This window comes from Oryctolagus cuniculus, chromosome 12 (assembly GCF_051225735.1).
Source record: "Oryctolagus cuniculus isolate XC-2025 breed Fujian yellow rabbit chromosome 12, ASM5122573v1, whole genome shotgun sequence".
NCBI lineage: Eukaryota > Metazoa > Chordata > Mammalia > Lagomorpha > Leporidae > Oryctolagus > Oryctolagus cuniculus.
In genome coordinates, this window is record NC_142878.1 from 229,622 (window position 1) to 256,037 (window position 26,416).

At 61.2% G+C, this 26,416-nt stretch overlaps 3 protein-coding genes across 7 annotated transcripts; 2 read left to right on the forward strand and 1 right to left on the reverse strand.

Moving 5' to 3' along the window:
• Nucleotides 1-966: 966 nt before the first annotated feature.
• DET1 (DET1 partner of COP1 E3 ubiquitin ligase) lies at nucleotides 967-13,461 on the forward strand. 2 transcript variants are annotated; one of them, XM_008251727.5, is made up of 5 exons: nucleotides 967-1,119; nucleotides 4,166-5,258; nucleotides 7,923-8,110; nucleotides 11,129-11,320; nucleotides 13,003-13,461. In XM_008251727.5, the coding sequence occupies exons 2-5, from the start codon at nucleotides 4,176-4,178 to the stop codon at nucleotides 13,190-13,192; spliced, it is 1,653 nt and encodes a 550-aa protein (XP_008249949.1). In that variant the 5' UTR covers nucleotides 967-1,119; nucleotides 4,166-4,175; the 3' UTR covers nucleotides 13,193-13,461. The 2 variants fall into 2 exon arrangements, with proteins under 2 accessions (XP_008249949.1, XP_089167170.1); XM_089311044.1 differs by having other exon boundaries at nucleotides 986-1,119; nucleotides 3,785-5,258.
• Nucleotides 13,462-13,899: 438 nt separating this feature from the next.
• On the reverse strand, nucleotides 13,900-19,781 carry MRPS11 (mitochondrial ribosomal protein S11). Of its 3 annotated transcripts, XR_515688.5 has the most exons (7): nucleotides 19,701-19,781; nucleotides 19,524-19,616; nucleotides 18,235-18,333; nucleotides 17,636-17,765; nucleotides 16,974-17,039; nucleotides 16,373-16,596; nucleotides 13,900-14,961 (listed from the first exon to the last, which is right to left on the reverse strand). XR_515688.5 is itself a non-coding variant. In XM_017339421.4 (6 exons), the coding sequence occupies exons 1-6, from the start codon at nucleotides 19,763-19,765 to the stop codon at nucleotides 14,941-14,943; spliced, it is 474 nt and encodes a 157-aa protein (XP_017194910.1). In that variant the 5' UTR covers nucleotides 19,766-19,781; the 3' UTR covers nucleotides 13,900-14,940. The 3 variants fall into 3 exon arrangements, 2 of the variants coding, with proteins under 2 accessions (XP_017194910.1, XP_008249950.1); XM_017339421.4 differs by lacking the exon at nucleotides 16,373-16,596; XM_008251728.5 differs by lacking the exon at nucleotides 13,900-14,961 and having other exon boundaries at nucleotides 16,272-16,596.
• A 329-nt stretch (nucleotides 19,782-20,110) lies between these two features.
• MRPL46 (mitochondrial ribosomal protein L46) lies at nucleotides 20,111-26,105 on the forward strand. 2 transcript variants are annotated; one of them, XM_002723375.6, is made up of 4 exons: nucleotides 20,111-20,354; nucleotides 21,660-21,846; nucleotides 22,643-22,816; nucleotides 24,854-26,105. In XM_002723375.6, the coding sequence occupies exons 1-4, from the start codon at nucleotides 20,127-20,129 to the stop codon at nucleotides 25,102-25,104; spliced, it is 840 nt and encodes a 279-aa protein (XP_002723421.3). In that variant the 5' UTR covers nucleotides 20,111-20,126; the 3' UTR covers nucleotides 25,105-26,105. The 2 variants fall into 2 exon arrangements, with proteins under 2 accessions (XP_002723421.3, XP_089167171.1); XM_089311045.1 differs by lacking the exon at nucleotides 21,660-21,846.
• The last annotated feature ends 311 nt before the right edge of the window (nucleotides 26,106-26,416 follow it).

The window sequence follows — 26,416 nt, forward strand, 5'->3', positions numbered from 1 at the left end:
CCTCCGGCTAAGCTGCCGCCTGCAGTACCGGCATCCCACTTGGGTGCTGGTTAGAGTCCCAGCTGCTCCACTTCTGATCCAACTCCCTGCTAATGGCCTGGGAAAGCAGTGGAAGGCCATCCAAGTCCTTGGGCCCCTGCACCAGCGTGGGAGATCGGGAAGAAGCTCCTGGCTCCTGGCTTCGGGTTGGCCCAGCTCCAGCCTTTGTGGCCATTTGGGGAATGAACCAGGGGATGAAAGACTCTCTCTCTCTCTGTCTCTCCCTCTCTGTCTGTAACTTTGCCTTTCAAACAAATAATAAATCATTAAAAATATGTGCCAGGACGAGTGCTGAGAGTTCTACACGCAGCAACCCTCTCTGCTCCTCCCGCCTGCACCCTCACCCCAGTGCACAGGCGGGAACCCGGGGCACAGGCAGGTTAATTAACTCGCAGGTGGGACGCACTGGCGGTGAACAGAACCAGCCTCACCCCAACCCCTGCATGAAGACCCTCAGCCTGGCATGCGGACACGGGGCGGGAATCCAGCCCTCCCGGAGCACCTGCAGGTGGACCCCGTCCGGAAACAAGCCGACGCCCCTACAAGTCAGCACAGAAACCAAAAAACCAAAGCCAACCAGTCGGCTGGGGTAGCGCGCTGTCCCCCGAGCGAGGACGCGCTCCACTCCGAGGCAGGCGCTCACCTGCCTCACCTGCCGTCCCGACTGCACCTGCTGGCACGGGAGGGAGCCGCGGGCACGCACATCTGGCCCGGGGCGCTCGCTGTCGGGAGGCCGGGGAGAGCAGCGCTGCTCAGCCGGGGAGACAGTGCGGAACCGAAGCTCCGGTCCACGGTTTCGGAAACGTGTCCTGTAGCGGCCTCCGCACATATAGCCTCCGCCTGGCCGGAGCGGCCTGCTCGCCCTCCACCGCCCGCCTCCAGGGGGCGCTGCAGCCCTTGGCGCCCGAGGGCGGTGCCGCGCTGCCCGCACTTCCCCTCTCGCTGCGCCTCACTTCCGGTGGCGGTGGCGACGGCGGCACCGGCGATGCGGCGGAGCATGGCGGGGGCGCGGCCCGCGTCGGCGCGCACGGGGCGGGCTGGGGCGTTCCTGTCCCCGGCCCCTTGAGCACGACGGGACAGGTGAGGACTTCTCCGCCTACCCAGGCTCTCAAGCTCATGCGACCTTTCCGGGGCGTTCTCGCCGGCGTTTCTTCATGGGGTGGTCTCCGGCCACCCGTGCCGCACCCCGGGCACCTGCCCCGTGCCCTGGACCCCCGTGCCGGCGCTCGGCCACCTGTGTCCCTCACGGGACACCCGTGGCCCCTCCCCTCCCCTGGACTCCCGTGCGTCCCGCTGGGCACCTGTGCCGTCCCCTCTGGCACCTGTGGCCCCTTCCCTCCCCTGCAGCCGTGCCGCACCCCGGGCACCTGCCCCGTGCCCTGGACCCCCGTGCCGCCGCTCGGGCACCTGTGTCCCTCACGGGACACCCGTGGCCCCTCCCCTCCCCTGGACCCCCGTGCGTCCCGCTGGGCACCTGTGCCGTCCCCTCTGGCACCTGTGGCCCCTCCCCTCCCCTGGACCCCCGTGCGTCCCGCTGGGCACCTGTGCCGTCCCCTCTGGCACCTGTGGCCCTTCCCCTCCCCTGGACCCCCGTGCGTCCCGCTGGGCACCTGTGCCGTCCCCTCTAGCACCTGTGGCCCCTTTCCTCCCCTGCAGCCGTGCCGCACCCCGGGCACCTGCCCCGTGCCCTGGACCCCCGTGCCGGCGCTCGGCCACCTGTGTCTCTCACGGGACACCCGTGGCCCCTCCCCTGGACCCCCGTGCGTCCCGCTGGGCACCTGTGCCGTCCCCTCTGGCACCTGTGGCCCCTTCCCTCCCCTGCAGCCGTGCTGCACCCCGGGCACCTGCCGCGTGCCCTGGACCCCCGTGCCGGCGCTCGGCCACCTGTGTCTCTCACGGGACACCCGTGCCGCACCTCGCGCACCTGTGGCCCCTCTCCCTGCCCTGCTCGCGTGCCGCACCCCGGGCATCTAGACCGTGCTCTGGCCCCCCATGCCGCCCCTTGGCGTCCCCTCGCGCTGGAAGCCATCACAGGATGGAAGATCCGCGCCCCTGTTCCCTGGGAAGCACTGGCTTAGCATCTGCCCCCGCCCCCCAGCTTCAGCCAGGCTCTCACCTCTGCTCCGGAACACCCAGAAGGACCTGTGCCCCCACCCGCCAGGCCCGGTACTGGGTGGCTAGGGCGGCTGTGGTTCTTTCCTGTTTGGAGCCTGTGAGGGTCTGGTGTGGGTGGTGACAGCAGCCGGGGATTGCGAGATAAAGGGTGGCCCCAGTTAGCTGGGGTGGCCAGGGAGCACTTCCTGACCCGCAAGGGCAGGCAGAGGGGACGGATGGCCCTTAGACCCCCCAGTTGGCCAGGGCTCGAGGCAGTGAAGGCGAGGGGAGAGTTGGGGCGATGGTGGGGTCACCGGGAGCAGTGTGTGGGTGAGTGGTGTGGCTGCATGGACATCTGCAGCCTGACCCAGGTGTTTGTGGAACATGAAATTAATGGAGGAGTTTATTTTAGTGTAAAAACTTGTGAAACCCGCACGGAGAGCTGTGAGGAAGTGCAGGGTGCTGCCCTTGGTGACGGCGTGTCCGGCCTGGGGGCCCAGGTTCCTGTGAGTGTTAGCCGACGGCAGAGGCCCAGCGATGCCGCCTACTGTGGACGTGGGTGTGCACATTCCTCTTCAGGATCTCAGCTCCAGTTACCGTGGATTTACAGAGAGGAATTGTGGGTTATGTGGGAATTCTGTTTTTAATTTTTTGAGGAACCTCCGTACTGTCTTCCACAGCCAGTACCATCTTATAGTACCAGCACCTGAGTTCCGGTTTCTCTACACCCTTAACCATACTTGTTTTCTGTTTTTTTTTTTTTTTTTGGTTGTACAATCCTTGCTGAGTGTGAGTGTGAGGTGGCATCTTCTGGTTCTGATTTGTGTTTCTCCGCGACCTTGAAGAGCATTCTGTCGGCTTCTTGGCCGTTTCTGTATCTTCATCTGAGAATTATCTGTGCGGGTACTTCATCTGCTTTTTTTTTCTTTAAAGATGTATTTATTTATTTGAAAGAGTTACACAGAGAGAGAAGGAGAGGTAGACAGAGAGACAGAGAGAGATAGAGAGAGAGGCCTTCCATCTCTTCACTCCCCAGTTGGCCACAATGGCTGGAGCTGCGCCGATCCCAAGCCAGGAGCCAGGAGCTTCTCCTGGTCTCCCACGTAGGTGCAGGGGCCCAAGGACTTGGGCCATCTTCCACTGCTTCCCCAGGCCACAGCAGAGAGCTGGATTGGAAGTGGAGCTCCCGGGACTCGAACTGGTGCCCATAAGGGTGCTGGCACTGCAGGCGGTAGCTTTACCTGCTACGCCACAGTCCCGGCCCCCATCTGCTTGTAGATTGCGTTATTTTATTGTTGGTTATGTAAATCTTTGTGATCTGAGTATTAGCTCCTTGTCGGATTTAATGTCTGCGGATGGTCTCTCTCCTCCCCTCTCTGGGCTGTGTTCCGGGAGGCACGGGGGTTTTCCAGTCTGATCTAGCTGTGGTCTGTTTGTCCTGTTGCCTGTGCTTTAGGCCCTGTGTTGTCGCCAAGTCTGGCGTCACGAAGCTCTTCTGTGTCTTCTTCCAGGAGCTGTGCATTTCCCTCAGGTCTGTAATTCATCCTGGCTTGACTTCGGTCAGTGGTGTGAGGTCAGGATCCGCGTTGTGCTTTGCATGCGGAAATCCAGTTTTTCCAGCACCATCTGTGTCCTTTTCCTCTGGCCACAGGCTGCGGGGCTCTGATTCGCCTTGAAATCAGAAGTGTGAATCCTCCAGCTTGTTCTTTAAGATGAGTCTTTATCTGCAAAAAACACCCTTGGGACTTTGATGGCGCAGCGCTGAACCCACTGCTGCCCTGGGCGTGTGGGCACCTTGCCCAGGGGATGCACAGGACTCTGACACTCTTCCTCCCGGTGGACGGTCCCAACAGCTGAGCACACGTGGAGGGGACTCCTGCCTCCGTTCTGTTTCCAGACGCGGAAGCCCACTGCCGACTGCTCTGGGAAGGGGAGGGCCGAGGGATCTGGTGGGAACCGGCGGTATGCTCGCCTAGACCTGTGCTGTGGCAGACTCTGCTTCCTTCTCTTGACCTCTGGACTTCTCATGCAGAGATGTGACGATGGATCACCATGCTTCCACCATCAAACCCCGAAGAATCCAGAACCAGAATGTCATTCACCGCCTGGAGCGCCGGCGGATCAGCTCGGGCAAGGCCGGCACCCACTGGCATCAGGTGCGTGTGTTCCACCAGAACGTCTTCCCCAACTTCACGGTGGTCAACGTGGAGAAGCCTCCGTGTTTCCTGCGCAAGTTCTCGCCTGACGGACGCTACTTCATCGCCTTCTCCTCGGACCAGACGTCTCTGGAGATCTACGAGTACCAGGGCTGCCAGGCAGCCCAGGACCTGCTGCAGGGGTGCGGGGGCGAGATCCTGTCCAACGGCAGCGACCAGCGGGCGGTTGGCATCAGGGGCCGGCTCTTCGAACGCTTTTTTGTCCTGCTGCACATCACCAATGTGGCCGCCAACGGCGAGCACCTGAACCGGGAGTGCAGCCTGTTCACCGACGACTGCCGCTGTGTCATCGTGGGCTCGGCTGCCTACCTGCCGGACGAGCCCCACCCCCCCTTCTACGAGGTGTACCGCAACAGCGAGTCGGTGACCCCCAACCCGCGGTCCCCGCTGGAGGACTACTCGCTGCACATCATCGACCTGCACACCGGCCGTCTGTGCGACACGCGCACGCTCAAGTGTGACAAGGTGGTCCTGTCCCACAACCAGGGGCTGTACCTGTACAAGAACATCCTGGCCATCTTGTCGGTGCAGCAGCAGACCATCCATGTCTTCCAGGTGACCCCCGAGGGCACCTTCATGGATGTGCGCACCATCGGCCGCTTCTGCTATGAGGACGACCTGCTCACCGTGTCGGCCGTCTTCCCCGAGGTGCAGCGCGACAGCCAGACGGGCATGGCCAATCCCTTCAGGGACCCTGTCATCAACTCCCTGAAGCACCGCCTGCTGGTGTACCTGTGGCGCCGGGCAGAGCAGGACGGCAGTGCCATGGCCAAGAGGCGCTTCTTCCAGTACTTCGACCAGCTGCGGCAGCTGCGCATGTGGAAGATGCAGCTCCTGGACGAAGACCACCTTTTCATCAAGTACACGAGTGAGGACGTGGTGACGCTGCGGGTCACAGACCCCTCCCAGGTAGCCCCGCCCCTGGGCTGACCCCCAGAGCACATCTTTTTATTTTTATTAAGATTGATTTATTTATCTGAAAGGCAGAGTTACAGAGAGGCAAAGGCAGAGAGAGAGAGAGAGAGAGAGAGGGAGAGAGAGAGGTCTTCCATCCGCTGTTCACTCCCCAAATGGCCACAATGGCCGGAGCTGGGCCAATCCGAAGCCAGGAGCCAGGAGCTTCTTCCGGGTCTCCCACGTGGGTGCAGGGGCCCAAGCCCTTGGGCCATCTTCTGCTGCTTTTCCTGGGCACTTGAGCAGGGAGCTGGATTGGAAGTGGAGCAGCCAGGACTTGAACCCGCGCCCATGTAGCATGCAGCCATCACAGGTAGCGGCCCCACCCACCACACTACGGCACTGGCCCCAAGAGTACATTTTGCATAGTCTGAATTTTTGCTGTCCCCAGGCTCAAACTTAAACTCGGCTCCCTTTGCCTGGCCTCCGTGGAAGCTGAAGCTGAAGCTGTTGACCTGGCCTGGTCTCTGCGGTTCTGTCCGATTCTCCTGCAGGGCGTTTTCATTTCCTGTAGGGAGGTCCGGGTGCTGCCCGGCCCCTGCCCTTGGAGGCTGTGCCATCCGTCCTGGCGTGGGGACGAGTGTGCTGAACAAAGAGGCAGACCCTCTATGGGTCTGCTCAGGGGTCACGTCAATCCCTGCCCCATGAGCCCTGTGCTCTTGACCTGTGATCTTGACCCGAGTTTGCCTGTGTCCTGTGGGAAGGGCACTGGAGAGCTGGGGTTTCTGCCCTCCCAGGCCCCACAGGGCTTTCAGTTCTGGTGAAAGCTGGGGTGTTGGGGGCCAGGCTCTGCTCAGACTCGAGGTTGGGTTCGGGGTGTTTTGTGATCGAGTTCTCCACTTAGCACTGACCAAGGGAGAGGCCGACCTTCCTGCCCTTTCCCCTGTGAGGCCGGAACGGCCAGCGTGAGCTGGGTCTGCTCCACGCTGATCTCTGGTGCTGCTGGCTCTGCCCTAGGAGCTTGCCGGTGCCTGTGGCGGAATGTCTTGTCACCTTCCCTGCTGAGTCAGCCCTCTTGTGAGACGGGGAGTTCCGAGTAGAGATAAGCCTTCTTTTTTACCCAATTTCTTTCCGGTCGGTCAGTGAGGAACTCACACATTGGGAGGTCTTGTGCGTCCAGTCCTGGGACTGCCCTGGAGGGTGGGTGGGCAGGTGTTCCTTGTGAGACTGGTGGAGCCTGGCAGGACGCAGTGTCGCCCAGGGCTCGGGAAGGGAAGGACCCAGACTGGTTTAGGTCTGAGCTGTAACTCCCTTGTGTTCTCTGATTGCTGCCCAGGGTGACCTGGTTTTTGATGGCTGCTGTGGCTGTGGTCCCTAATCACCTGCATCCGTCCCTAGTCACCCTGGATCCGTCCCTAGTCACCTGCATCCATCCCTAGTCACCCTGGATCTGTCCCTAGTCACCTGCATCCGTCCCTAGTCACCTGCATCCGTCCCTAGTCACCTGGATCCGTCCGTAGTCACCCTGGATCCATCTCTAGTCACCCTGGATCCATCTCTAGTCACCCTGGATCCGTCCCCAGTCACCTGGATCCGTCCCTAGTCACCCTGCATCTGTCCCTAGTCACCCTGCATCCGTCCCTAGTCACCCTGCATCTCTCCCTAGTCACCCTGGATCCGTCCCCAGTCACCCTGGATCCGTCCCCAGTCACCCTGGATCCACAGGTGACCTCTTCTAAGTGTCCTTTAGATCCATTTGCCCAGCTTGTCCTCCTCACCCTTCTCCCCTCTAATTCGTGGGTTCCAGCAAGGCATCCTGGCTGGAGCCTTGATGATGGACAGGTATCGTGCTCGGTTAGCATCCAGCCTCTGTAATGAATGGCCAGATGTAGCTTCCGGGAGACGGAGAGAGCCTGCAGCATAAACCTTGGGAGGGGCTGAGCCCTGGTAAGGCGGTGGGCGGGGTCCAGAGATGGTGCAGTTCCGAGCTCCCATGGGAGAGTGGGATGCTGAGTGCGGTTTAGTTCTTACTGCTCTCCTCAAATCAGGCTTGGGGCTTGTCCTCCGGGGGCTCTTCTGTCTCCTGTGGCATCTGAGGCTTTTTAGGGTCCCCTTCTGATCCTCGCTGCTGCAGACCTCACATGTAGCCACACCGCAGATGGGGAGGAAACCGAGGGCTCTTGGTCCAGCAGCGCCCTGTGGGGATGCAGCCGCCTGGGTGGTCTCTGCGTTGGAGCTATCCTGAGGGGACAGTGACCGCCTCTCAGTGGAGCTGTCAGCTGTGCACACACGGGAGGAAACAGTGTGCCAGCAGGCAGCCTGGCTGCAGATGACGTTCTCAGCAGGAGAGAAAATTAAGTCTGGCGTTTTAAGAAATTTCTTTTAAACTCATGGTGGATTTGGGAAACAAATAGGAAATAAACACTTGGAAGGAAAAATACTGATTTGTGTAGTTTGAAAAGTGAAAGGTGGAAAACTTGTGTGCACCCATGCTGCGCGCCTGGTGATTTCAGAGCTCGGAGGCAGTGGGCAGTCCGTCAGTGCTGGGCCTCACCGAGTCCTCCTCCTTCCCCAGAACCCACAGAGCCACGTTTCCCCCTCCCACAGAAGCCGTGGTGCTCCTTTGGGCGGCTGAGTCTTAACCCTGGTGCGCTGGGTGTGGCGCTGTCTTCTGTGCAGGCATCTTTCTTCGTGGTGTACAACATGGTGACGACGGAGGTCATCGCAGTGTTTGAGAACACGTCGGATGAGCTTCTGGAGCTCTTCGAGAACTTCTGCGACCTCTTCCGCAACGCCACCCTGCACAGCGAGGTCCAGTTCCCCTGCTCGGCTTCCAGCAACAACTTCGCAAGGCAGATCCAGCGCCGGTAAGCCGCTCCGCCAGGCTGAGCAAACTGAATTTCTCTGTAGAAAAATGGCTGGTGCTGGGCCGGCGGCCATCTCTTTCAGGAAACCTTAGTCTGTGTCCACTCGGCCTTGGCTAGCACCCTGGGCGCTGTCCTGGCCAGCCCCTGTGGAGTTACTGCACGGCGCTGGGTGTCCTGTGCTGTGATGTGGTGCACGGTCACACACTCAGCTGTTTGCTGAGGGAAGGATCGAGGACGTCGTTTAGAGCTTCGGCTAAACATGGTGTGTTGAATATGTGCGTGTTCCTCTGCTGCATCCCAAACCCACTAAGATGACGGAGGGAGTAAGAGGGGCAAATTTCTAAGGACAGAGAAGGGAGAGGAGATGATTGGAGGCAGGAGTTGTGTGTGTGTGTTTTTTTTTTTTTTTTTTTTTTTGATAAGACAGTTTCTGTCTTTATTATTATTTTTTAAAGATTTATTTATTTATTTGAAAGGCAGAGTGACAGAGAGGGAGGGAGAGACACAGATCTTCTACTGACTGGTTCACTCCCCAGATGCCTGCAGCAGAACAGCAAGGTCCTGGCTGGGCTGAAGCCAGGAGCCAGGAGCTGCATCTGGGCTTCCCACGCTGGGTGCCGGGGGTCCGTAACCTGGACTGTCTTCTGCTGCCTTCCCGGGTCACCAGCAGGATGCTGGATTGGAAGTGGAGCAGCAGAGACTTGAACTGGCACTCCAACATGGGATGCTGGGATCATGGGCTGTGGCTTGACGTGCTGGTCCCCAGGAGGCAGGGGATTTTGACAGACTTGGACACTGAAAATCCAGTGAGTGAGTGATGGCTGACCTGGAAGGCTTAGAGCAGAGGCTGAGTCTGCAGAGCTGAGTCATCACGGAACCAGAGGACTCGGGGTGGGGCCCTCGTGTCCCTGCAGGCCTCTGTGAGGCAGGTGGAACCAGAGCTTTGCCGATGTTCTGGAAGGAGCAGTTGGGTCTCCTGCATCTGTCCCTAGTGACCTGCATCCGTCCCTAGTCATCTGCATCCGTCCCTAGTCACCTGGATCCGTCCCTAGTCACCTGGATCCGTCCCTAGTCACCTGCATCCGTCCCTAGTCACCTGGATCTGTCCCTAGTCACCCTGGATCCGTCCCTAATCACCTGCATCCGTCCCTAGTCACCTGGATCTGTCCCTAGTCCCCTGCATCCGTCCCTAGTCCCCTGCATCCGTCCCTAGTCACCTGGATCCATCCCTAGTCACCTGGATCTGTCCCTGGTCCCCTGCATCCGTCCCTAGTCCCCTGCATCCGTCCCTAGTCACCTGGATCTGTCCCTAGTCCCCTGCATCCGTCCCTAGTCACCTGGATCTGTCCCTAGTAACCTGCATCCGTCCCTAGTCACCCTGGATCCATCTCTAGTCACCTGCATCCGTCCCTAGTCACCTGGATCCATCCCTAGTCACCTGGATCTGTCCCTGGTCCCCTGCATCCGTCCCTAGTCCCCTGCATCCGTCCCTAGTCACCTGGATCTGTCCCTAGTAACCTGCATCCGTCCCTAGTCACCCTGGATCCATCTCTAGTCACCTGCATCCGTCCCTAGTCACCTGGATCTGTCCCTAGTCACCTGGATCTGTCCCTAGTCACCTGCATCCGTCCCTAGTCACCTGGATCTGTCCCTGGTCACCCTGGATCCATCTCTAGTCACCTGCATCTGTCCCTAGTCACCTGCATCCATCCCTAGTCACCTGGATCTGTCCCTGGTCACCTGGATCCGTCCCTAGTCACCCTGGATTCGTCCCTAGTCACCTGCATCCGTCCCTAGTCACCTGGATCCATCCCTAGTCACCCTGGGTCCATAGCTTCCCCCCTCCGCCCAGGACGGGGCCTCTGAGGAGCCAGAGCTCAGTGAAGGGAAGCCTTCCTCGGAGCCTGCTGAGGTCAGACAAGGCTCAGACTGCAGCTGCCTCAGGCGTCCCTGGCCTTAGCCTCCTGCAGGGAGCATGCTCTGGGGAGTGAGGCAGGTCAGAGCTTGCGGCACTGGTGCCCAGGAGCAGAGTGGCCACGCCTGAGTCGGAGGTGCTGGTTCCTGGACAGCGGACGGCCCTTTCCTCTGTCCTTGGGTGGCCAAGTCCACTTTTTTGCATCCCCGTTCAGTGTAGAAGGGATTCTGGGAGTAGAATGTAAATCAGATTGTGCTTTTTCCAACGTGAAATGAATTTTCTTTTAAGATCAGAGAGAGAGAGGGAGAGGGAGAGGGAGAGGTCTTCCATCCAATGGTTCACTCCCCAATTGGGTGTAAATGTGTAAATGGCCGGAGCTGGGCTGATCTGAAGCCAGGAGCCAGGAGCTTCTTCTGGGTCTCCCACACGGGTACAGGGGCCCAAGGACTTGGGCCATCTTCCACTGCATTCCCAGGCCACAGCAGAGAGCTGGATCAGAAGTGGAGCAGCCGGGTCTCGAACCCGTGCCCATATGGGATACTGGCACTTCAGGCCAGGATGTTAACCTGCTGCGCCACAGCGCCGGCCCCTTTTGTTGGGTTTTTGTTTTCTTCTTTTTGGCTGTGGAGAACAGTGCTGTGGGGAGTGCATGTCGGAGGTGCGGCAGGGTCAGCTTCTGGCCCGAGCACTCCGAGCTGGCGTTCCCTGCATTCGGAGGGGCTGGACTTCCAGAAGCTGGTGTCCCGCAGGAGGGAGTGGCCGGTCCACGCTTCATCCCAGCAGAGGACCAGGAGGTGCCCCAGGAGGGTCAGAGGCAGCCCCGCCCCAGTTCCCAGCACCCCACACACCTTCCCTGTTCGGTCTGAGGCTGTCATTTGGGAGAAAGGACGTTGACCTGTTCCGTTGACGGACGCCACTTCTCCTTGAGCTTGTTTGCAGGGTCCTTGCTAACATTTGGAGCCTTTGCAGCCAGATGCTCGGTGTTTGAGCTGCCGTTCACAGTCGCAGAGCGAGTTGTCCTCAGGCTGGCATTGTCAGGTTAAAGCCCAGGGCAGGTTTGTGCCCCTGTCGAGAATGCCTTCCTCACAGGTGCTTTGTTGTAGGTTCAAAGACACCATCATCAACGCCAAGTACGGGGGGCACACGGAGGCCGTGCGCCGGCTGCTGGGCCAGCTCCCCATCAGTGCCCAGTCCTACAGCGGCAGCCCCTACCTGGACCTGTCTCTGTTCAGCTATGACGACAAGTGGGTGTCAGTCATGGAGCGCCCCAAGACCTGTGGAGATCACCCCATCAGGTACAGGCGTCCTCTGGACGTTTCTCTGTGACTGGCTGCTTCTGTAACACCTGTGCCTCTGTCTCGTGAGTCCTGGTCTCACAGATCTCTCCTGCTTTTTGCTCCTCAGCTGAACGTTACGTTGAGTCAGTGCTTTGCACTGTCCTATCCCACACGGTGCTCAAACACATTACAGACGTTTCTGATTTGTCCCGTCTCTTACAGTCTGGGGAGCCGGGGACTGGGGGAGCCCCACGCCCCATGTGAGGAGTGCTGGACGCACACTGCTGTGTTGTAAGATTTATTTGAAAGGAAGAGTTAGAGGGAGAAAAGGAAATAGGTCTTCCATCCCTTGGTTCACTCCCCAAATGGCTGCAATGGCCGAAACTGGTCAAGCTGAAGGCAGGAGCCCAGAACTCCATCCGAGTCTCCCACGTGGGTGGCAGGAGCCTGAGCACCCTCCCAGGTGCATTATCAGGGAGCAGGATTGGAAGTGGAGCAGCCAGGACTTGAACCTGCGCTTATGTGGGATGCTGGCATTGTAGACAGGAAGTGGAAGAGGTCGGAGCAGTAGTGTCAGCCATGTGTGGTCAGTAGCCTGTGGCCGCCTTATTCTGTGCCCGTGGCTGCTCCTGGCCCAGCCTCTGGTACTGAGCGTGTGCCACCTTCCCGCCCCATTAGGTTGGAGTGAATGTAGCCCTGGCCCTCCTCAACTCCTGAGCCTACTTACTTCATGACTTCCTTGAATTATTCCTGGGAGTGGGATTGTTGAGTCAGCAGGCATGAAAATCTTTTCTTTCTGGAGGGGGAATCGTGAGGTCTCAGTTCAGGGGGTCTTCATTCTGTGGAGCCCCTCCCCCGATTCAGTCCCACCCTGCTACACCTCTCTCGTCCCTGACAGCACGTCGCTGTGTTGCATCTGCACACAGGCGCTTGTATCGGGAGGGCTGCCAAAACCTGCCGTCTCCCTGTGTCACATCGAAAGTTAAAAGCTGTGTGAGAAAGGAGAAATTCCCCAAAGACTTGGTCCTTAGCAATGAAAGACTCATAGGAGTGCATTTGACACAGCGGACGACACTGCCGTCCCACACCGGATGGCTGGTCTGCACCCTGGCTCTGCTGCCGATTCAGCTACCTGCGAGTACGCACCTTGCGAGGCAGCAGATGAAGGCCCAGGTAGCTGGGTCCCTGCCACCCACGTGGGCGCTCTGCAGTTCCCAGCCCCTGTCTTCAGGCATAGCTCTGGCCAGTGTGGGCATTTGTGGGGGACACAGAGGATTGGAGCCCTGTCTCCTTCTGGCTCTCCTGATAAAAAGGAGCGAAACTTAGCTGGGCCTGATCTGCCTGGAGCTGTGTGGAGCCCCGACCGTGGGTGGCCTCTGAGCCCTTAACTTAGTTTGAGCAGGCTGAGGGACTGCAGATTCCGTGCAGAGAAAACGGGAAGTGCCTCCCTGTGGGTTTATGCTGAGTGCGAGCTGTCGTATCTCAGGTAGGTCGGGTGAAACGCAGTCACTTCTGTTCTCCACGTGACGGCCTAACAACGCGGAGCTCACTTTCCGTTTCCCGCTGTCTGTGGCAGGAGCTCTGCGAGGGGCAGCTGATGGTGGGTGGGGCGGCGTGCAGCTCAGGTGGCCGACCCCGGCTGCTGGGGCCGGGGGGCTCCCTCGTCAGCCCGGCGCTCTCCCCTGTCCCCGTCTGTTCAGGTTCTACGCCCGCGACTCCGGCCTGCTCAAGTTTGAGATCCAGGCGGGCCTGCTCGGCCGCCCCGTCAGCCACACCGTGCGGCGCCTCGTTGCCTTCACCTTCCACCCCTTTGAGCCTTTCGCCATTTCTGTGCAGAGGACTAACGCCGAGTACGTCGTCAACTTCCACATGCGACACTGCTGTACGTAGGCACCTCCGAGGCCTCACCCCTCCCCTCAGGGGGCTCCAGAGAGGCGCCAGGCTTCGTGGACTCCCGCCTGGCGGGGCTGTGCTGTGCACAGGGCCCCCGCCGAGGGCTTCAGGCCCACTTGCCTCTTTCTTGTGGGCGTGCCCAGCGGTGACTGAGCCCATTTTGTTCTCTGGGCGGCTTTTACTGCTCTGAAGAAGGGCGTTGCATCTTCCAACGCGCACGGCCGCCGCTACAAGAAAAATAAAGCCTTGGTATTTTCTTACCTAAATACCTGCCGTTGGATGAGTGCCTCATCTCCGGTCACACGCCCTGGGTTCCAGGAGGGACTGAAAACAGCTGGAGGCCCTGGCCGGAACAGCAAGTGGTGAGTGCCAGCGGGGAGACGGTCGCCTGCCAGGGTTCCCCGGTACTCGTTTGCCCCGGGGGAGCTGCGGCCCTTGCACCCTGTCCTGTGGAGGCTGGCGTGTCCCCTCGGTGCACACGGGTGGAGAGTGAGCTGCTCACAGGAGCCTGCGTAGGCCGTTGTGTGAGTGGTGGCAGCTCCCAGCTCCAGTGGCCCTGAAGAGAGCAGACTGGTGGCTCCTGGGAGGCTGGGCAGCCGCCCGTCACGTTCCCTTTCCCGTCGTGGTGGGGAGGGCAGTTGCTGGAGCGAGTCTCGTGGGTTCTTTTCCTCAACTCAGTATAGAAATAAAGAGCCGGGGAACAATTTGCAGACTTACTTGACAGGAAAGAAACTTTTATTTGATTGGCAGGCGACAGAGAACGCGTCTGGCCTGAGAGGAGCCCAGGCAGAGAGCCCGAGGGGGACGCGGGCTCTGAGGAGGTGTCCCGGTGTCTAAGGCATCACTGTGCTCACTGGGTGGGGGTGCCCATTGGACGGGGTTTCTCACACGCATGTTGATTGGCTTGGGGCTCATGGAGGTAGCGGGTGGACGTGGGGATTTCCTGGAGATGTCTGTGTCCTTAGGGCCCAGCCCCCTCCCCTGCCAGCTCTGGGTCAAAGATGGCAGCCACCTGGAGGTGTGGCTTAAAACCCCAAGGTCACACAAGATAACCAGGGTCTCCTGGAGCCAGTCCCACTCTCCCCAGGGAGAGCCCCCTCCTCTGCCAGCTCTGGGTGGAAGATTGCACCCACCCAGGTGTAATTTAAGGCCGTGAGGTCACACACGCAGCACAGAAGCTATCAGTGGGAGAGATGCCGGTCGGTGTGGAGACAGCTTTCCAGCCGGCGGCCTGCTTGTGGAGGATGTCCTACCTGCGTCTGAGGGGCCACAGACCCCAGCCCCACTGCACGGCATCATTCTTACCCAGATACCAGAGATCTGGGGCTCTGTGTCTGACCTCATGGTGCACCTGCCAGTGAGGTTAGCGTCATTCCTGTGAAACAGGCCGTTCAGGGTGGGCCGTGTGCCACATTCTTTCCACCACCAAGACCACTTCCTTTGGGAACTTGAACAGGGTGACCCGAGGGGCCAGGTCCCATTGTCCCCAGCATTGAATCGCCAAGTTCATGTTTGGCACAGAATTTGAGCACCTGCTCAAATTCAAACTCGCTGTGCTAGTATGCGGAGGCTGAGACCAGAGATGGAGTTCAGCTGCCCCGCCCCATCCGGGTTTGTTCTGTCCGTCAGTTCTGTGTCGCTGTCTCCACAAAGGTCCGGGGAATCTCAGGAAGCCTGGGAGAAGTGAGCTCTGGAGAGCCCTGGAGCCGGTCAGGCAGAGCTGCCTTGTGGACCACACTTGTTGATCAGCCCTGCTTGGTCAGCGCCTGTTACCAGAGGACGGGGGAGGAAGGGGGCGCGAATAGGTTTGGACCCTGTGCCTTGGGGCCCCAGTAGGTTGGGGAACAGCACAGCACATCCCGGGGTGTGCGGAGCTGAGTGTCCTGCGGCAGAACTCTGCCGGACGGGGGTGCTGGCGCAGGCAGGCGTGTGGGAAAGGTGGAGAATCAGCCTCAGATCCAAGCTGGGAGGGGGTGGGGGTGGGGGCACTGCACCCCTGGCTGGCGTGGGTGCTGCGTGCCCAGCTCCACCCAACTGCAGTTTGCCTGGCAGAGCGCCTGCTGCCAGTGGCGACAGCACCTGGGCCCTTCCAGGCGCTCCGAGTCCTGGGCGCAGCAGGGGTGACATCGGGAAGGCCATGGCTCCCACATCTCCATGGCCAGGCTCACCCAGAAAACATCTGCATTTCAAGAGTGGGGAGTGAAACGTTTCCAGGTTATCCACGAGCCTCTCCCTTGCCCCCTTCCAGCCAGGAGGGGCGGGCCCAGGGCCTGTCCCAGGAGCGCACATCCCGTCCGGACCTCCACCACACCCTCCTGTCTTGTAATCTGTGCTTCCTCCCTCCTGCCAAGTTCCACACGGCCTGGAACTGCTCTGACACACGTGTGCGCTCTCAGGGCAGGGGCTCACTGGGCCTGACGCCACTCTGACACACGTGTGAGCTCACTGGGCCTGATGCTGCTCTGACACACGTGTGAGCTCTCAGGGCCTGACACCGCTCTGACACGTGTGAGCTCTCAGGGCCTGACGCCGCTCTGACACGTGTGAGCTCTCAGGGCAGGGGCTGGCCCTGGTGCAGGATGCATGCACTGCACATGCAGCTCATTCACTCCATCCACAGCTACTGGGCCCAGCCTCTGGTGCTGCATTCCGGCTCTGGTTCTGATCCAGTTTCCTGCTCTTGAATGCATCCTGCCTGGCTGGCAGCAGTGACAGACCGAGGCCTGGGTCCCTGTTGCCCACCTGGGAGAGCCGGTGGAGTCCCCAGCTCCTGTTTTGACCTGGTCCAGCCCTGGCTGTTGTGGGCATTTGAGGAATGGACCAGTGCACGGAAGACCTCTCTCCCTCTGCCTTTCAAATAAAATAACAATGTAAACCTGCCAACTGTGAATCAACAGAACCCAGACAGTGGCCAGAGTTCTCACTCTGGGGCCGAAGTGCCACAGTGAGCTCTGGCAATCTTGGTGAGGGAGCTACCGAGGATGGAGGCGTCTGGGAACAGCAGCTCCTCACTGACTGTGACGCAGCAAGGGCACTGCCCGCGGCCGTGCCAGCACAGAGCTCCGTGGCCACGACATAAGGCAAACTCTTTATTCCTGGAGCAGAGGCTGCAGCCTGGGCCACACTGCCTGCTTCCGTCTAGACTGCAGCTCGGGCCACACTGTGCGGCTTACCCACCTCAGGCATCTGCCTGACTTCCCCGAGAGTCCGAGAGTCTCTGCCCCCTCAAAGACAGCCGAAAGGGAGCTTCCCACGAGGTCCAGCTGGGGGCCAGGGCAGGGCAGTCCCTTCCCTCACAGCCTCCTGGCCTTCCTGGGACGGCAGCCGTTGTGTGGGATGGGGGTGTTGTCTGTGATGGAGATCACTTCCAGGCCCCCCATGGTCAGCCCCTTGATGGCAGACTGGAAAGAGCAGACACGGCGGTCTCAGCCAGGGACCCGCGTCTCCAGGCAGGGCTGGGGGTGGGGAAGGTAGAGCCAGTGGCCCCTCGACTGACCCTGACTGCGACCCGATGCTGTCCACTCTCAGGTCTCCCGCCACGGCTCTCACCCGCCCCTCGAGGCTTCTGCAGGTTGACTCGGGCAGTCTCCTCCCCGGAAGACCCCCACCCTGCCCTGCCCCCAGCCAGTGCTCCTTACGCCCAGGAAGTGAGAGGTGCCACCTGCTGCAGGGGCAGAGGTCACTGCTGTGGGTTCCCGGCGGCTGGGCACGGGCCATGAGGCCACACTCGCCTGCAGAGGGATGGCCTTCCCCTTCCCAGGGCCCAGCGGTCACTTACCAGGCGTCCTGGCCCCAGGCCCTTCACCACCACTCGGACGTGGGTCACACCCTTCCCTGAGGCTTTCTGGAAAGACGTGTGCAGGAGTCAGTACAGCAGAGCGGAACAGGCCTTGGGGCACCAGGGCAGCCAGCAGGGGACAGGCGGGGCCCAGCACAGCACTGCCACCTACTGGACACTGCTGAACACTGCTTCGGCTTTTCAAGGACACCCTGGAGGGGCTTCACATGGAAGCCACCTGTGGCCCTGAAATCGTGTGGGCATCTCACTGGTGGTGCTCTGCTTCCAGTGGGACCGTGTGCGAGGCCTGTGCCATGGGCGACAGGCGCAGGCTTCGGTCCACAGCCAGCTGGGTTCAGCTGGGGCGGGGGAGTGGCTGCAAGACTCTGAGCCCCACACTCTGAGCCTCCGCAGGCGCCGCCGAAGACTGCGGACCACGAACGCAGCCTGCTTCTGGAAAGATCCTCACTCACCCACGTCCCCCCGCACCACGGACCCCACCCCATCCCCATGCCTGTTTAAGGGGAGGGGTCTCAGCGCCCAGGCCTCACACCCTGGCTTCTCCTTCCTAGGTGAACCGGCAAGTGCAGGGGGGGGGGGGCCCTTCGCACAGGCCCATTCAGGCCACCAGCCCGCGAGCCACGGGGGACGGAGACACTTACCGCGGCTGCGGCTATGCCTGCGGTCTGAGCGGCAATGCCAGTGCCCTTCTTGGCGTTCCGAAACCCCTCTGTGCCACAGGAAGTGCGGGCGAGGGGCTGGTTGGCGGCAGACACCACCTGGATCTGTGTGCTGGGAAAGTGGGGAGGTGCGTGATGTGACTGAGAAATGGGAGGGGGCTCAGCGCTGCCCCCGCCGGGAGCACAACGAACTCCAGCTGCTTCCACTCGGAGCCCACGGAGGAACGGAACCCCGGTGGGGTAAGGGGCCCGAACCACCGCGGCCCGATGGGAACCCAGGCCTCCTGCCACCCATAAGGAGCCACGCCGGCCCTCCGGCGGGGGTGGGGGCATCGGCCCCTAAATCAGGCACCGCGACCCTGTCTGCCCCTTGTCCAAAGCTTAGTTTTGCACATCGGGTAGTTTCCAGAGAGACTTTCGTGAGGGAAAGTTTTGGACGCACAGCAAAGCTGAAGGAAACCCTGGGTCCCGCCTGGTGCAGCTCCCCGCCCAGCCCCGGCCAGGCCTCTCCGTCTGGACGGGCACCCGAGCCCCCGCCCAGGCCTTGCTGCCTGTGGGGTGGGCAGCCTGGCCATGCTTACTTGTTGTAGGACGCCTTGATGTGAGCGATCGGGATCTCCTCAAACCTCTTTCCTGCCCACCTCAGCGAGCTCTCCTGCCCTGGAGCGGGAGGGTAAACGCTGCAATACAACAGCGAAGAAGTTACTCTGGTTTCCCCTTAAATCGCGGAAGTACAGCACCGGGATCCAGCGGCCAGTCGGCGACAACCGCGCAAACGTGAGCAGCCCGTCGGCTCCTCCCTCCTCGGGCCTCCTCGGACTCCTGGCCGCCCGCCCCGCAGGAGCCCTCGGCCCTGCCTGCAGCCCCCGAGCTGGCCGACCGCCCTCGAGGGAAAGCGCTCGTCGGAACTTCCGGTGCCGTCTCTGGGCTGCCCGACCTCCCCTGAGCTTCCTGCCACTTCTGTCCCCTCCGGGGGTCCGCTTCTTGAACCCACGCGGGTCACATGTCGGCCACCAGGGGCAGGGCCGGCACGGCTGACAGGCCCACGCTGGCCCACGGTGGTCTTCCCTGGGGCTGGCCACTCGTGACCCGGCACTCGACGTCAGGGCCGGTTCAAGCCCCCTGCTCACGGCCTGGGAAGGCAGCGGAGGCCCAGTGCTGGGCCCCTGCACCTGCGGGAGACCCGGATGGAGTCCTGGCTCCTGGCTCTGCGGCTGTCTGGGAGTGCAGTCTCTGTGGCTCTGCCTCTCAGACAAATAATTTTTTTTAAAAGGCTTTCCTGGTTTTCTTACTGCCCACTCTGCTTCCTCCTCCTCAGTCCACAGTGCTCTGCCCTCCGCCCTCCGCCCCTGTCCGCTGCCGCAGCTCCTGCCTGGCGTCCGCCACCCGCCCGCCTGTCCCGGGACTGGGCGCCCCCCCCCCCCCATCTTCACAGGCGCAGCTCCATCCTCCTGGTCGCTGAGGCCGACATGTGGGGTCTTCCTTCACCCCGATATTAGCAAGTCCTGTTGGCCTGACTTTCCTTCCACACCCAACGCTGGGCCCACACCCCCTGCACCCCTGCTCGGGCCCCCGCGCCCTCACCGCAGCCTTGCACACTAAGCACTACCCCGCGCCCTCACCGCACCCCCTGCCCTTTCACCGCTCGGAAGCCGCTCGAACGCCGGCTCCCACTCTCCTCGGCTCAGCGTCCACCCTGAAGACGGCCGCAAACCCGGCCAGCCCTGCCCGGCGCTGTCCACCGCACTCAAGTCCGCTCCGCCGGCGCCGCGGACCGCGACAGAAGACACCCGTAGCCCCGGGAGGCTGCGGGCGGGACCCGGCCTCCGTCCCCACCCCCGCGTGCCCTGCTGCGGACCCGGCTCCTCACCTGAAGCCGCCGCGCCCCGCGGATGCCTGCTGCGCCTGCTCCGCCGCCTCCGGCTGAGGCGCGCCTTGCAGCGCCCGGGCCCCGGCCACGCGCCTGCGGGGAGGGAAGCAAAGCTCGGGAGTCGGGCCCGACGGCTCCTGCGACGGAGGCCGAAGCGCGAGGGGTCGCCTGCCTTACCCGGTTGTCCGGGGCAGAGCCCAGGATCGCAGCAACCAGGACCCGGCACCCCGCACGACCTGCATGGCTCGAATTGGTCCCGCTCGGCTCCCGTCGGCGGCGCCGGCACGGTTGGGACACGGCCAGCACCATCGGACGCCTGTGGGAGGTACAGGAGGCCAAGTCCTGTTTTCTCTTCGTAAGAGCCATTGAATATTCTCGTTCAAATTCAGGTGCTCTACAAAAACCAGAGTTTATGGCCAGCCTGGGAATTCCTCCATTTTTACTGTTAGAATAGATCTTCGTCTACCCCTCCACATTGGAATGGATCATTCCAGTACGTCTGGGTGCTGAGCGGACCAGGCATGCCCTCCCGCGCTGCCTTGTGGGATCACGGGATTGGCTGAGGCCCCCGGGTGCCGCGGAGCCTTGTGGGAGGGCGGAAAGATGGCGGCGCCCGTGAGGCATGTTGTGTTAGGGGCGACGGGCGTCTGGAGGCGGCTGGAGAGGCCGTGGGCGTCTAGCCTGTGTTCTCGCAGCCTGACGCTTGCAGCTCTACCCTCAAGGACTAAGTCACCATGGCGCCTATGGGGAGCCTTATGCCTGCAGCGGCCTCCGCTGATCTCCAAGCCGCTGACCCCGCTGCAGGAAGAGATGGCGGCCCTGCTGCAGCAGGTACTCTTCGGAGGCGTGAGGGGAGCAACGGCGGCGCGGGCCTCGGCCCGCCGCCAGCCCACTTGGCCTGAGTGACCTCAGCCCGGGCGGCTGGGAGGCGGGAGGCGCGCCGCAGGAATCCGCAGCGATCCGCAGCGAACTAGTCCGTCCCCGGCACGAGAGGCTCAGCCTGAGCGATGCATGGAGAGGGGGACGTGCGGGGGGCAGCGGCCACGTTCCTAGGACGTCTGGTGGTCCTTGGGTGCGGGGCGCGCGGCGGCGCGCCGGGAGGGCGTTCAGTCCTGCAGGGGTGCACCCCGGGCCCTTGGTCTTGGGCTACCGAGAGCGGTCAGCCTCCCTCGTGCGGGCTCTCTAACCTGACAGGCGCTGATGGGTCTGGCGCAGTGAGGCCGCGGTGCAGCTGTTGTAGGGTAAAATCGGTCGGGTTTGTGAACTGGAGACCTCGCCTTCATCGCGCCCGCCGTGTGAGCTCAGTCCCTACCTGTCCGCACCTGGGCCGCCCCCTGCCCATGTAACCACGCCCTTCTGGAAAGCGGGGCCCCAGCATCGCCTCCGCCTCCGCGCCCGCGATAAGCTGTTAATAGCTGCGGTGGCTTCTGGCCTGCTTTCTGCTGGTGTGGACTCCAACCTAATTTCCAGACTTCCCTTCCCCCTCAGACCCGACTGACGCCCTCGCTCTCCCATGCATTTCTCTCACTGAATAGAAAGCTTGGAAGCTTACGGTTCTGCCTGGTCTGCTTGTGCCGGCATTCAGAATTCTCTGATGTGAGGCACGAGCCTTACTGATTGTGAATTCTCAGTGAGCGAGCGGCAACGCAGCCTCTCAGTCCCGGTGCTCTGCCGCTCTGGACTCCCAGCCGCGCGCACTTTCTGGCAGGTGCAGCTGAGGCTCAACGCGCAGGCCGTGTTTTTTATTCGTCTCTTCTCTCCCTCTGTAGTGTTCTTGCCGTACCTCTAGTGCCGTTGCGCGATGAACTCCGAGCCTGCACAGGTCGAGTGTGTGGTAGCTCTGCTTTTTTTTTTTAACCTTCATCGCTAGAGAGGGAGTATCCAGGCACTGCAGCAGGAGCATCCTGCTGGCTTGCGCCCCGAATGCCTGCAGCGGCCACAGCCGGGCTAGGCCGAAGCCGGGAGCCTGGAACTCGGTCCAGGTGGCAGGGACCCAATATTCGAGCCATCACCTGCCTCCTGCGTTAGCAGGGAGCTGGAGTCAGAAGTCAGGCACCGCGGTGTCGTAACAGTGTCTCCATCGCCAGGCCAAATGCCTGCGCCACAGCTCTGTGTCACTGTCCTTTCAATGCCCAGGTGGAGACAGAGAAAAGCCTGTATTCGGACCATGAGCTCCGTGCCTTGGGTGAGGCCCAGCAGCTGGCCAAGAAGAGGGCCGACCTCCATGAGGAGGAGGACGAGCCGGGGATCCTGCTGGTGCCGGACCTGGAAGAGATGTGGGAGCAGGCATTCCTGCGCTTCAGGCCTGGGGCCCGCACCACAGGTTTGTGATCCACCTAGGCCAGCAGGGAGGGGGTCGGCGGGTTCTGGTGTCCACGTAAACGGTGTTTGCTCAGCCCCTGCTGTGGGTTTTAGAAGCTACCATTTCAGGTAACATGGGAGCGAGTAAATTCTTTTTATTCCGCACATTACCCTAACACAGCACTCCTTATTTATTATTAGGGTATATTTGTGTGTGTTCATCTCCTTGAAAGGTTGAGTGGCAGACAGACAGGGCTTCCCTCCGCTGGGTTCCCTCCCTGAATGCCTGAAACAGCCAGGGCTGGCCACACCCAGGAATGTTGACATGGTGTTTTCCCTCTCAGTTAAACCTTGCAAATGTTATGTGAGTTGACTCCTGCTTTGGGACTGAAAGTGGAGAAACTAAGCCTTTTCCCACTGGTTCCTGTGTTTGATCTGAAGTCTCTTAAAGCGGGCATTGGGGCTAAGCCTCTGCCTGGGGCACCGGCATCCCTTGTGGATGCTGGTTCGAGTCCCCACTGCTCCACTTCTGATCCAGCTCTCTGCTATGGCCTGGGAAAGTAGTGGAAGATGGCCCAGGTGTTTGGGCTCCTGCACCCAGAGGAAGCTCCTGACTTTGTCCTGGCCATTGTGGCCACATGGGGAGTGAACCAAACCAGTGGATAGGAGATTGTGTCTCTGTCTCTCCCTCTGTCTGTCTGTAGCTCTGCCTCTCAGATAAGTAAATAAATCTGAAAGAAAAACAAGACCATAAAATTCAGTGCCCCTGGTTCTGGGAGGTCCCGGTCTTGTCTCCTCTGACCCTGTTCTCTTTGTAGAGGCTGATGAGAAGAATGACCGAACTTCACTGCACCGGAAGCTGGACAGGAGCCTTGTGCTGCTGGTCAGAGAGAAGCTGGGAGGCCAGGATGTGTGGATGCTGCCCCAGGCAGAGTGGCAGCCCGGGGAGACCCTCCGAGGAACCGCCGAGCGGACCCTGGCCACGCTCTCAGGTGAGTCCTCTGCTCTCCTCTAAATCCACAGGTTTGCTCACCCAGACCCGGGGGAGGGTGGGTTCCGGGCTGTGGACAGGAGGGGTACAGACGTCTCAGCCAGAAAACCCCGGGCAGGTGTGCAAGGGCCACGGCCTCACCGGGTCTGTAGGCCTCACCAGGGTCTGTAGGCCTCACCGGGTCTGTAGGCCTCACCGGGGTCTGTAGGCCTCACCGGGGTCTGTAGGCCTCACCGGGTCTGTAGGCCTCACCGGGGTCTGTAGGCCTCACCGGGTCTGTAGGCCTCACCGGGGTCTGTAGGCCTCACCGGGTCTGTAGGCCTCACCGGGGTCTGTAGGCCTCACCAGGGTCTGTAGGCCTCACCGGGTCTGTAGGCCTCACCAGGGTCTGTAGGCCTCACCGGGTCAGTAGGCCTCACCGGGTCTGTAGGCCTTACCAGGGTCTGTAGGTCTCACCGGTGTCTGTAGGCCTCACCGGGTCTGTAGGCCTTACCGGGGTCTGTAGGCCTCACTGGGGTTTGTAGGCCTCACTGGGGTCTGTAGGTCTCACCGGGGTCTGTAGGCCTCACCGGGTCTGTAGGCCTCACCAGGGTCTGTAGGCCTTACCGGGGTCTGTAGGCCTCACTGGGGTCTGTAGGTCTCACCGGGGTCTGTAGGCCTCACCGGGTCTGTAGGCCTTACCGGGGTCTGTAGGCCTTACCGGGGTCTGTAGGCCTTACCGGGGTCTGTAGGCCTCACCAGGGTCTGTAGGCCTCACCGGGGTCTGTAGGCCTCACCGGGGTTTGTAGGCCTCACTGGGGTCTGTAGGTCCGGCCCGTGACAGTGACTGCCGTTCTCTCAGCCGCTCCTCACACCCTGAGCTTCCCTGTCGGCATGGCCACTTGCCTGCCTTCTCCGCCGAGACCTCAGGGTTACCCTGGCCTCGTTTCCGCACCGCTGGCTCCTGGAGTGAGGCTGGTCAGCTCCTGGGCCTCAGCGTTCCCTCAGCCGCCACTTCCCGGGGTGCAGGTGTCTCACCTGTGGCGCTCGTGCTGTGTGGGACTGGCTCGTTCTCGGTGGGGGCTGCCCTGGCGTCGTAGGTGTTGAGCACCGTCTCTGCCTCTGCCCCTTCCTCCTCGCCACCTCTGCGCCTCAGAGCGACAGCAGAAACCTCTCCAGACCTTGTCAGGTGCTGCCCGGGGGCGGGGTTGAGAGCCACCACGGTGGATTACAGAAGCAGATGCCAAAGAATTCCTTCCTTGCTTTTGTCACGTGGCCTTCAAGGCAGCTGAAAGATACAAACCCGTGTCACTTCTCCGCAGAGCGTTCTTACAAGGTTAAGCTCAGGTGTGGCCCATGAGCCCTCTTTGTCTGGTCCTACCCTCGTCAGTCTTGGCCTTGCTGCTTGCTGATGCAAATTCTGGGCTCTCACCCAGCAAACCCTTTGTTCCCTTGAGAGCTGGCATCTTTGGTCTGTGCCTGGAGGTGCTGGCCTGGCTGAAGCTGTGTGCTCCCAGGCCCAGCTGCCCAGTATCCAGGACTCAGTTTGCACTTTGCCTCTTCCACGCTGGACCTTGCCCTGTGCCCCTGGCCCCACAGCACGCACAACCCTCCTCCCGTCACGTCTTCTCCAGGCAGTGGGGCTGGGCCAGGCCAAAGCCAAGAGCTTTGAGCCTCACCTGCTGCCTCCACGTGCACATCAGCAGGAAGCTGGATGGAAGCGGAGCCAGGACTTGAACCCAGGCACCAGCTGTGGGCTGCGGGCCACCTGTGCCTCCCTGCCGAGCCCAGCACTGGCCTGGTCCATCATCTGGCGGTGGCCCTGACTATGACAGTGTTCTGCCCGCGCTGCCGCCAGTGCAGAAGCAGCCGCGCGGTCTGTGGCAGTGAACGGGTTGGGTGGATCGCGTGAGCCAGCAGTGCCTGGATTGAGAGGAGGCGGCTCTTCCAGGAATGGCCCGGCCCCAGCTCCTCAGGGTGGGCAAGGTTCTCTGAGAGACCCCCTGACTGGGGAGAAAGAATTGGTATATCCTCATCGCTAATTCCTGCTTTTCCCTAGGAAACAGCATGGAAGCCAAGTTCCTTGGAAACGCACCGTGTGGGCACTACAAGTTCAAGTTCCCCCAGGCAGTGCGGACAGAGAGCAACCTTGGGGCCAAAGTATTCTTCTTCAAAGCGCTGCTGCTGGCCGGAGACTTCCCGCGGGCAGGGGAGGAGGCCCGGCACGTGTGGGTCAGCAAGGAGGAGCTGGGCGACTATTTGAGCCCACGCTACCTGGCCCAGGTGCGGAGGTTCCTCCTGGATCTCTGACACACGGAGCTGCCTGTGGGCACTGCCGCCTGGGGCTGTGGCTGCCAGCTGTGCTCTGAGACGGGATGAGGTGGTCTCTGCCCACGCCAGTCTCCACCGATTTGCCCTCCCAGGACTCCGGGCCTCAGCGTCTGTCTCTCGTCGTCTGTTTCCCGAGCGGATGGTTGCAGCTCCCCCCGTGGTAGGGAATCCACCAGCTTCCCAGGCCCTGGAGAGAGCACAGGAGATGGAGCCCAGAGCCACAGGTTCCCGAAGAGCTGGGCCCTGGGCCCTGGGACAGAGGAGGCTCCGCTGCATCTGTTTCCCTTCCCTTCCCTTCCCTTCCCTCTGGCTGCCTCCCGCCTCCCTCAGAACGGCGTGGGACACGCCACGCCAACTCCTCCCCTTTCTGCTGCAGAGTATTGCCCTGGTGGTGCTGACCTGGCCTCCAGGTGGCCTCTGGTGTTCAGTGCCTGGCACGCAGGGGCCGCCGCTTGTACGCCCCTGCTGCCTGGAAGTGGAGGGCCAGGAGCTCAGGCAAGACGCTGTGCCCGGGCAGCCCCGCATGGAGGCACTGTCTGGACCCCGTCAGACCCCTGCCTCCCTGGGTGGACAGCTGGGAGCCTGTGGGCTGAGAGCCCCGTTTCTGCGTCAGCTGTGGCCGTGCGCTCCTGCCCCCATGGGATCAGGGAGGATGTGTTTCCCTCCCGTGGTACTGGGGGCAGCTGGCAGCAGGCTGGGCCTCCAGAGCGAGCCTCTGGGTCTGGAGAGGTGGGGTTGTGAGGTGCTGTGTGGCCTGCCGGTAGGCAGGGGCTGGAGTCCAGCTCACCCAAGAGCGGGTGCCTCACCTGCCGCCTGCCTCTCATCTGTAAGGATCTGGAATGAGAATGATGCCACTTCTCAGGTGTGTGCGGTTTGTCTGAAAGCCGTGGGGCCAGCGTGGCCTGTTACCTTCAGTAATTGTTCTCCCTGGTCCCTGAATGCAGCGTTGTCATCTTTGACTTTAAAAAAATTTGTTTGAAGATTTATTTGTTTATTTGAAAAGCAGAGTTACGGAGAGACAGAGACAGAGGCAAAAGAGAGGTCTTCATCTGCTGGTTCACTCCCCAAATGGCCACAATGGCCGGAGCTGGGCCAGGCTGAAACCAGGAGCCAGGAGCTTCTTCCGGGTGCACCTATGTGGGCACCTGGGCTGTCTTCTGCTTTCCCAGCATAGCAGAGTGGAGCAGCCGGGTCTCAAACCATACGGGATGCCAGCACTGCAGGCAGCGGCTTCATCCGCCGAGCCACAGCGCCAGCCCCCAGCTTTTAAATGTCTGTTGTTTTATTTGAG

Coding starts and splice junctions, on each gene's coding strand:
- DET1 (XM_008251727.5), top strand. CDS start 4,176: ATGGATCACCATGCTTCCACCATCAAACCCCGAAGAATCCAGAACCAG. Junction 8,111..11,128: donor GCAAGGCAGATCCAGCGCCG/GTAAGCCGCTCC, acceptor GCTTTGTTGTAG/GTTCAAAGACACCATCATCA. Junction 11,321..13,002: donor TGTGGAGATCACCCCATCAG/GTACAGGCGTCC, acceptor CCGTCTGTTCAG/GTTCTACGCCCGCGACTCCG.
- MRPS11 (XM_008251728.5), bottom strand. CDS start 19,765: ATGCAGGTCGTGCGGGGTGCCGGGTCCTGGTTGCTGCGATCCTGGGCT. Junction 18,334..19,523: donor GCGGGGCGCGGCGGCTTCAG/GTGAGGAGCCGG, acceptor GTTGTATTGCAG/CGTTTACCCTCCCGCTCCAG. Junction 17,040..17,635: donor CAGGCATAGCCGCAGCCGCG/GTAAGTGTCTCC, acceptor ACGTCTTTCCAG/AAAGCCTCAGGGAAGGGTGT.
- MRPL46 (XM_002723375.6), top strand. CDS start 20,127: ATGGCGGCGCCCGTGAGGCATGTTGTGTTAGGGGCGACGGGCGTCTGG. Junction 20,355..21,659: donor TGGCGGCCCTGCTGCAGCAG/GTACTCTTCGGA, acceptor TTCAATGCCCAG/GTGGAGACAGAGAAAAGCCT. Junction 22,817..24,853: donor GACCCTGGCCACGCTCTCAG/GTGAGTCCTCTG, acceptor GCTTTTCCCTAG/GAAACAGCATGGAAGCCAAG.